The sequence below is a fragment of the Lepidochelys kempii genome, chromosome 11 (assembly GCF_965140285.1).
Source record: "Lepidochelys kempii isolate rLepKem1 chromosome 11, rLepKem1.hap1, whole genome shotgun sequence".
Lineage (NCBI taxonomy): Eukaryota > Metazoa > Chordata > Testudines > Cheloniidae > Lepidochelys > Lepidochelys kempii.
In genome coordinates this window covers 465,508-473,854 of record NC_136390.1, presented here as the reverse complement: position 1 = coordinate 473,854, position 8,347 = coordinate 465,508, and the positions used below count along the sequence as shown (strand labels likewise).

Here is an 8,347-nt window from a genome sequence, read left to right as displayed (position 1 = left end):
CCTGCCCTCCGTTGTCCTTGCAGTCCTTGCATTCCAGACGTCTCGCTGTTTCCATCACCCAGAGATAATATTCATGGCTAGCAGACGTTTGCGTCAGTGTCAGATACGTCTCAATGCCACCGTGCCCAGGCAGAGCCCAGCCAGGAGGGCCCAGCGAGTGGCGCTGGCCGTGCAGATAGACGCTCACGACTGAGACCCCCGCGCGTGCCAGAGCCATGCGGCTGCTGCACCTGTTGCTGGCCCTGCTGGCTCCTGTCCCTGCTGCAGGCTGCCAGGGTGCTGAGCTCGACAGGCAGCTCGTCCTGGCCAAGCTCCGGGCCCAGATCCTGGAGTATCTCAGCCCCAGCAGCCGGGCCCAGCAGGAGAGCAGGGGGATGCACAGGAGACACATCCCAGGGACTCCAGACCATCGGGGCCAGGAGCTGGAGGACACCTCCCAGGTGATACTTTTCCCCACCACAGGTGAGAGAATGGGGGGAGAGCTGGGGAGGGGGGCTTGGGCTGGTTGGGGGCAGTGGGGAGCTCAGGCTGGGCAGGGGCAATGGGGAGAGCTGGGGGGGCTTGAGCTGGGCAGGGGCAGTGGGGAGAGCTTGGGCTGGGCACAAATGGGGGGCAGTGGGGAGAGCAGGGGGCTCGGGCTGGTCGGGGGCAGTGGGGAGAGCGGGGGGCGCTCAGGCTGGGCAGGGGCAGAGCCATCCTGACCCACAGGCCTTGCTCGTTGAGCCCTGGGCTCCTCAGTATCCCCCGTTGTGCTGGTTTGTGGCTTGGCTGGCAGGGGCACAGTTGAGACCCCAAAATGAAGTTGTGACTGCAGGTGAATTTGAACCCTGGTCCCCTCTCTCCCCAGGGCATCTGACAGCACAGGAGGGGTTGGGGGCGCTACTGGGGATCTGCCCCAGCCTTTACCTGTGGGAGGAGGGGTTAAGACCCCATGAGGGTCAGGAGAGCTGGGGGCTCCCCCTCCCTGCCAGCAAACCAGAGCCACTTACGGCAGCCCAAGCCGTGGTGTAGGTACCACGCTGCCCATGGGACAGTCACACCGGCCCCCCCAAGGCTCCACGGACGAGGGCCCGGGATGGGGGCCCCTCCGGCCAGAGTGAGCAGCCCCCAGGCACATGTGGAGGTGGTGTGGGGGAAAGCACAATGCTGAGGGATGGAGGTGCAGGCTAGGTGCCCCCAGAGATGGAGAAGCTGCTTTGCATGGGGCAGGAAGCTGGACCTGGTGGGGCTTGATCGGAGCTGGGGAGGGTGGGGGAAGGAGTTGGAGCAGAGCTTGGAGGGTCTACATCAGAGATGGGGGAAGTAAGGGGGGTGGAGTGGAGCTGGGGGGAACAAAGGCAGGGAGCTGGCTGGGGGAGGACTTGTGGGGGCCTGACTGGGCTGGAAGTGGTCTGGGAAGTGGGGGGCAGCAGAGGAGCTAAAAGGACCTGGAGGGGCGAGTGGATCAGGGCTGGGACAGCTGGGGGCTGGATCGAAGGAGTGGGGGGGGGGGGGGGGGATGCAGGGGCTGGATCAGCACTGGGCCTGGGGAGCAGGGGGAAGTGACTCAGCCAGGCGGGCTCCCCGGGGCAGGTTTGCTGCTGTTAGCCCTGTGGCCTGCACGTCCGGCTGCTGGTTCTCTAGGCGCGTGTTCCAGCAGGTACGGATACGGGTGGCGGGCAAGGCCGGTGCAGTGGCGGGGCCGGAGTCTCCAGGAACGTCTCCCCTCCACCCTGGGGCCGGCGTCCTGGAGCACACAGCCCCCCTGGGCCGAGTGGGTGTGACCCAGGCCTGAGCGAGCCCTGCCCCAGGCCACACTGCAGAGGGGGCACCGCAAAGGTGTCTGGCTCCTGCCCCTATGAGATCCCGAGTCACACCGAGCCATGCAGTTGCTCCTGTCGGACACGAAGAGTCAGGCCCTTCTTGTCCTGCCAGGCACCTCCCCTGGGACAGGGCATCCAGCTCTGGGGAAATGTGAGACGCTTGGCGCCAGGTGTAACTGAGATTGGTGCCTGGAGCTGCCAGAGGCCCAATGGGCCAGGTAGCAAAGCTCCCTGCCCCCCCAACACACACACACACACCTCTGCTGATGCCCCGCAGGCCCCTGCCAGCCCAGCCCAGGTTCCCCCCATTCTGCCAGTACCCCTCAGTCCCAACCCACAGCTCCCTGCTATCCCAGCCCTGGCTGGGCTCCCCTCACGCATCTCTGCTGGTGCCCCTCCATCCTGACCCCCAGCGGTCCCACCGAGGCCCTCCTGAACTCAAGGGTTAATGCTGCAGACCCAAATTCCTGACCTGCTGTTCCGAAGCCTGGCTTGGTGTAGCCAAGAGCCTTGGCTCCTGGTTCCCACGTTCCCCCCACGCCCTGAAGGCACCTCCTGTAGGGGGGCACGCTGGGCAGGCCCAGGCCCAGGGACTCCCGGCTGCTCTGCTGACCCTTGCCGCCCGTTTGCAGATGTGCCGTGTGAGCCGCCCCAGCCGGACGAGCTCCCAGAGGACGAGAGTGTTTTCACCTACCTCTTCCAGCCTTCGGCTCACACCCTGAGCCGCGTGGTGACGTCCACCCAGCTCTGGTTCCACACAGGCCCCGTCGTCGTCGTGCCCCCCGGCTCGTCAGCTGCGGCCAACCGCTCAGCGGGGGGGGCCGACGTGCTGGTCCTGTCGGGGCAGGGCCGGGTCACCGTGGCAGCCACCGTGGTGCAGGCCGCCGAGCAGTGGACGGTCTTTCACTTCGCGGCGCCCTTCCTGCGTTACGTCTCCCGGCAGCTCTTTGTGCTGCTCGTGCGCTGCCCGGGCTGCCCCTGCACGGCCGCCGCAGACAAGATGCCCTTCCTCATGGCCACCACCAAGCCCAAGGGGCCGGACAGAGCCCGCCGCGCCTCCGTGCCCTGGTCCCCAGCTGCCCTCAACCTGCTGCAGCGCCCGTCGGAGGACGCCGCAGCCCACGCTGACTGCCACCGGGCCGCCCTCAACATCTCCTTCGAGGAGCTGGGCTGGGACAAGTGGATCGTGCACCCCAGCAGCTTCGTCTTCCACTACTGCCACGGCAGCTGCTCCGACGCCCACACCCTGAGCCACGCGCTGGGCTTCCGGCTTTGCTGTGCGGCGCTGCCCAGCACCATGCGCTCCCTGCGCGTCCGCACCACCTCCGACGGCGGCTACTCCTTCAAGTACGAGACCGTGCCCAACATCCTCACCCAGGACTGCGCCTGCATCTAGGGCACTGGGCGCCACGGCAGCCCTGCGCTGGGCTCTGCCGCAGCCGGCCCGCTTCTCCCGGGAGCTCCCCGCCTCCCCAGCCCCACGCCTGGCTCCCTGAGACAGGGGCTGTTTTCCTGCCATGCGGCATTGGGATGACCCAGCGTGACAGAGCCAGGTCATTGATCCCAGCTCCAGAAGTCGGGGGGGTCATTGCATTCAGCGAACCCAGTGGGCTCACAACCCCCTGCCCAAAGGATCTGCCCATCCCAGAGCAGACAAGGGGTTTGTGAGCCAGAGTTCAGGCTGCAGCTTCCCTACAGCCCCTGGAGTCAAGGAGCCAGCCGGGTCCCAGCTGGGGCAAAGGGAAGCATGCAGTTCAACTCGCCAAACCTGCTCCGGGGTCAGTCCCTGCAGCTGCACAACTGAGACCCTCCCCCCCCCGCCCCGATCCCAGGCTGCTCCCTCGGTGCCTTGGCAGAGGAACCTTCATTACCCCAATCCCCCGCCCCGCCCCGCGGCTGAGGCCTGAGCAGGGAGGACTGGTCAAGGCTCTGAATGCCCCAGCCAGAGCCGGGGGAGGGAGGGAGGGAGGCGCTGAGCACCGGGACTAGCAGGATATTGCTCAGCCTGATGGCAGCCGTGGGGTGGTGCCCAGCCATGTGTAGCAGGAAGGGAGTTTACCCCTTAGGAAATCACAAGACTGGGGCTAAGGGAACTGAGCCCTAGCAGAGCCTCTGCCCTACAGGGCCACTCCTCAGATAGGCCCCAGGCTGCTCACCTCACCCGGCCCCGCCCCAGGGCAGTACTGGTCCCCCTCAGTGTGTGGGATTGCTTCAGCTGCCGGACTGGCTGACAAACTTGGAAATAACAAGGGAATAATCTCCCCCTGCAACCCATGGGAAAGCAGAAGCAAGCGCTAGCCCTGGCTCAGAGGGGACAGCTGCCCGCTACCTGGCCTGACCAGGCTGGGACAGGGGGCAGAGTGCAGGGGCTGGGACATGCAGCCTCCACCTGCACCAGCAAGCGAAGGGCTGGGGGGCACCCGGCCTGGGGGGCAGGCTGCTATAAAGGTGGTTTTCTCACAGGGTAAATTAAATAAATCCTTGTTTCAAGGGAGTGGAAATGCAAATTCTGATCACATGCAACCCTAAAATTCCCCCCAGGGTGTAACTGGCAGGATTTGAACTCCACCATCAGAGCACCAGCACAGACCAGAGCCAGCTTGGCACACGGGAGTACCTGGCGACCAGCCCAGCGTGCACACTTTGCCAGCAGGTTACAGCTATTTGCCAGCTCGCAGTAGGAGACCAGTGATGAGGGACCAGGTTCTCTGGATCTGGGAGGGCTTAGCAGGGGTCACGGCTGCAGTGGTCAGACAGAGCGATCTGGCCACACTGTCCTTCAGGCTGGATGAGCCAAGCAATGGAGATGCGTTTGCCATAATCGAGAGCCATGTTCTAGTCAGAATTAGGCCAGAAGTGACCTTGTGCCCCTATTTTACCAATACTGGGCTCCCTGCTCCGGCAGGGGTGCAAGGCCTCACACAGGAGGGAGCTGTGAGGAGCACAGGAAAGATGAAACCAGAACTTCTATCTCCTGGTTCCCAACTCACTGCACCTCCGCCGATTGCATGGGGGAGGTCTCTCACCTGCCGATTGCCGCCTGACATGATGGCACGAGGCGGCCAAGCAGCCAGACACACCCAAGGGCTGAACATTGGGCCCAGTCTGGCACGCAGTGCTTGCAGGGGACGAGGGGTCACCAGAGCTGGCTGAAATAGGAGACACTCTGTATGGAGACCAGAGACTCTCAGCTCAGCTCTGGAGCTATAGCACTCACGCCAATAGAGCCCCGGGTCGGGGGACTGGCTGCCTCGGGAGCTGGGGGGGGGGCAACAGGGCCTTTCTCCTCCACATGGCCCAGGTTCCCATCCAGCCGCAGGGCGGACCAGGATTCACTCTGCTCCGTCCCCAACCCAGATATGGCCCTGGTCAGTAGGTCTCTGTGATGAACACCAGCGAGCTGGAGGAGCGCCCCATGTGTCAATGCCCCATATTTTCTAATCTGGCAAACCACAGCTCAGTGGTCTCCCTGTGCACACAGACAGTGCCTGGGTCAGGAGGAGGGGAAGCCATGCCGGGAGTGAGAGATCCGGGGCAGTACTCTGCTTTTCTATGCAGCTCCCCCCAGCGCTCCCCACTGAAGAACCAGCTGCAGGGCTCTGTACAAAACATCTCCAGGTTTTACTAAAATATAAAAACTTCATAATCATTTGAGTAAAAAGCAAAGACACAAAATAATCACGTGACCCAGGCTGAGATGATCAGACACACCCAGCATTTCCCAGCTGGTTCTGGACTGTCCAAAGACACGCAGGCCCCCTGCCACGGCACAGGAACCCGCATTAGCCGCGCCACACCCCAGACAGGAAAGCGGATGCCTCCAGGACGCCGGAGTCTTGGAATGTAACCAAATCAGCTTTGGCCCAAGCACCAGCCAGCCAGATGCAAAGCTGCTGGCAGGGGAAGTGAAGGAGACAGGCTGGGCCAGGGCCCCTTCCACACCGGCCCCACTGGCAGGGAGCCAGAGATGCCAGCCCCTCTGCCCCAAGCACTGCAGACACCAGGCCCTGGGCAGAAACCCCAGCCTGGCAGTTCGTACCTACGTGTGCGGCGTGGGGGGGCCTTGTGCCGCTGCCACCACAACCTGCGTTACAATCAATGCGGGTCTTTGGCCCTTGGGGCCAAGTTTGCAGCACAGCTGCCCCCTCAGCGCGGCCTCTGCCCTCCCTCCCACTGGGTAGCCTGTAAACCCCCACCTCATAGTGCCCTATTCACCCCCCCAGAGACCTGCTCAGCCTCTGGCTAACCCACAACTCCCTACACCAGCCAATCCAGAGAGCATGAGCTGGAGGGGACACCCAGGGGCCTGTCTGGAACAGAAGAACCCTGCAGGCCCCCTGACAAAACCCAGGGTGGCCAAGGCTCTCCCGCGCAGAGACTTGCCACTGCCCCTGGCAGCTCAGCTGGGAACCAGCTCCCCTCCCTTCCCCGGGAATGGATGCCCCATACTGAGAGCTCAGTGCGACCCAGTCTGCCCGCAACTCTGGGTAGGCGTCTCCACTGGCTCGGCTCCCCCAGGCCCAGCGCAGCCACAAGATCGAGGTGAAGACGTCAGACCCAGCTGGGAGGAGGGACCCCAAGCGAATAGTGCACGTCGGCCCAGCCCTGCTGGATCCCCTGGGATTCCCACTCAGACAGCTCCCTGCCACTGTGGGAAAGCAACTGAGCATCAACCGCCTCCATGCGACTGCAAACCTTTCCCCATGCCAGTGCAGCGACCCTCACTGCTGGGGGCGGGGGGGGGGAGGAGGAGAAGGAGGAGGAGAGTGTCCCAGGGCTGGGAAGGGGCTGGCTGAAGGTCCCAGAGGGGAGGAGGGCCGCAGGTGTTTGGGGCGGGGGCTGGGGCTGTGCACTGAGAAGTTTTATAAAAAGTACAAAAATAAAAGATTCCCTTTTCTAAAAAAAAGTGAGAAGAGTGAAGGAATGTTCCTCCCCATGCCAGCCTGCCCTGCTGGAGCCCCACAGGAGGCAGAGGGCTTCCCAGCCCAGGCCTCCTCCCTCCTTGGAAGCTCAGCCCCCAACCCTGTCCATCCCCCACCCCGTTTCCCCAGCACAGGTTGTCCAGGTTCCAGTGGTCTCCTCTGGAGCACATTGCCAGTCCCTGTCGCCATCTCTGCAGCCGCCCCGAGGGGCCTAGCTGCTCACAATCCTGTGGAGAGGAGAACACGCACATTAGGGTCCTGCTGCAGCACCCCCAGAGGAGTCAGAGAGAGCCCCGCAGTTGGGGACACAGATGTGGGCAGGCTAGCGCCTGGGAGACAGCTGGGAGCACGGCCCAGGCAAGGCCCAGACCTTCCTCACCTGTGGTTCTCTCACAAGCAGACCCTTCCTTTTCGTGGGCCAAGTTGAGGCGGTTCTGCTCGGCAGCGAGACCGTTGGCCTCAGGGCTGCTGCTGCGCGAGGGGCTGGCTGTCTCCAGCGGGCGGTTCAGCTGGAAGGCCATCTCCAGGTGCTCCTGGGCCATGCAGAGGTGCTTGCGCAGCCGGGCCAGCTCGTGCTCACGGGAGCACTCGGCTGCAGAGCTGGCCAGGTTCTCACTGTAGTCCAGCTTCCCGTTGCCCAGCTGGCCCTTGGGGGGTTCTTTCTTCAGTGAGTGGTAGGTGGGAGGCGCGCTGGGGGCCTTCTTGGCATAGGGCGGCCCTGGGTGGCCGTCATGGGGGCTCGGGCTGTCACTGCCCTGGCGCAGCAAGTCCCGGATGCGGCCAACCCCCAGGTGACAGAGCTCGAGGAGGTTGAGGAAGAGGCAGAGCCCGCTGACTGCGTACATGATGAGCAGGAAGATGGTCTTCTCGGTGGGCCGGGAGACGAAGCAGTCGACGGTGTGCGGGCAGGGGCTGCGGGTGCACACGTAGGAGGGGCTCACCTCCAAGTGGTACAGCATGTACTGCCCAAAGAGGAAGGCCACCTCCAGCACCGAGCGACACAACAGCTGCAGCACGTAGGCCTTCATCAGCCCATCCTGGCGGATCTGCCGGCGCCCATCGTGTTTCTCACCCCGCTCTCCGCCCTTCTCCTTCTCCACCTCTATCTCCTCGAAGATCATGGGATCCTCCTCGTTATCCTCCTCTGCCTCCTCGTAGTCCCGCCCGGCACCCCGCCGCACCATGGGCATGCGCCCGCCCCGCCGCTGGCGGCCCTCTGGCCCGCGGGCGAGGCGGTGCATGGCGAAACCCAGGTACATGACGGAGGGCGTGGCCACCATGATGATCTGGAAGATCCAGAAGCGGACATGGGAGAGGGGCGCGAAGGCATCGTAGCAGACGTTCTCGCAGCCCGGCTGCTGCGTGTTACACACAAACTTGCTCTGCTCGTCGTAGTAGATGGACTCGCCGCCCACAGCGGTCAGCACGATGCGGAAGATGATGAGGACAGTGAGCCAGACCTTGCCCACAAAGGTTGAGTGGTTGTTGATCTCCTCCAGGAGCCGGGTCAGGAAACTCCAGCTCATCCTGACCCAGACGATGGCTCAGACCCTACAGGAGGCAAGGGGAGGAGACAGCCGATAAACCTCAGAGTGAACGCAGCCCACTAGCCCCAGCTGAGCC

General features: G+C 63.7%; 3 protein-coding genes across 8 annotated transcripts in view; 1 reads left to right on the top strand and 2 right to left on the bottom strand.

Annotated features, from left to right (window-relative positions):
* The first annotated feature begins 215 nt into the window (after positions 1-215).
* Positions 216-3,198, top strand: INHA (inhibin subunit alpha). The gene is made up of 2 exons (XM_073306794.2): positions 216-462; positions 2,435-3,198. Exons 1-2 carry the CDS (start codon positions 216-218, stop codon positions 3,196-3,198), a joined length of 1,011 nt encoding a protein of 336 aa, XP_073162895.2.
* A 3,745-nt stretch (positions 3,199-6,943) lies between these two features.
* LOC144929121 (gap junction gamma-1 protein-like) lies at positions 6,944-8,004 on the bottom strand. The gene is made up of 2 exons (XM_078847973.1): positions 7,104-8,004; positions 6,944-6,951 (listed from the first exon to the last, which is right to left on the bottom strand). The coding sequence occupies exons 1-2, from the start codon at positions 8,002-8,004 to the stop codon at positions 6,944-6,946; spliced, it is 909 nt and encodes a 302-aa protein (XP_078704099.1).
* A 3-nt stretch (positions 8,005-8,007) lies between these two features.
* The window catches only part of STK11IP (serine/threonine kinase 11 interacting protein), a 59,937-nt gene continuing 59,597 nt past the window's right edge, over positions 8,008-8,347 (bottom strand). For all 6 annotated transcript variants that reach the window (XM_078854740.1, XM_078854744.1, XM_078854743.1 and 3 more), the window contains one exon: positions 8,008-8,275. In XM_078854740.1, the coding sequence (XP_078710866.1) occupies positions 8,090-8,275 (186 nt within the window). In that variant the 3' untranslated portion in view covers positions 8,008-8,089. The remainder of the gene's footprint in view (positions 8,276-8,347) is intronic.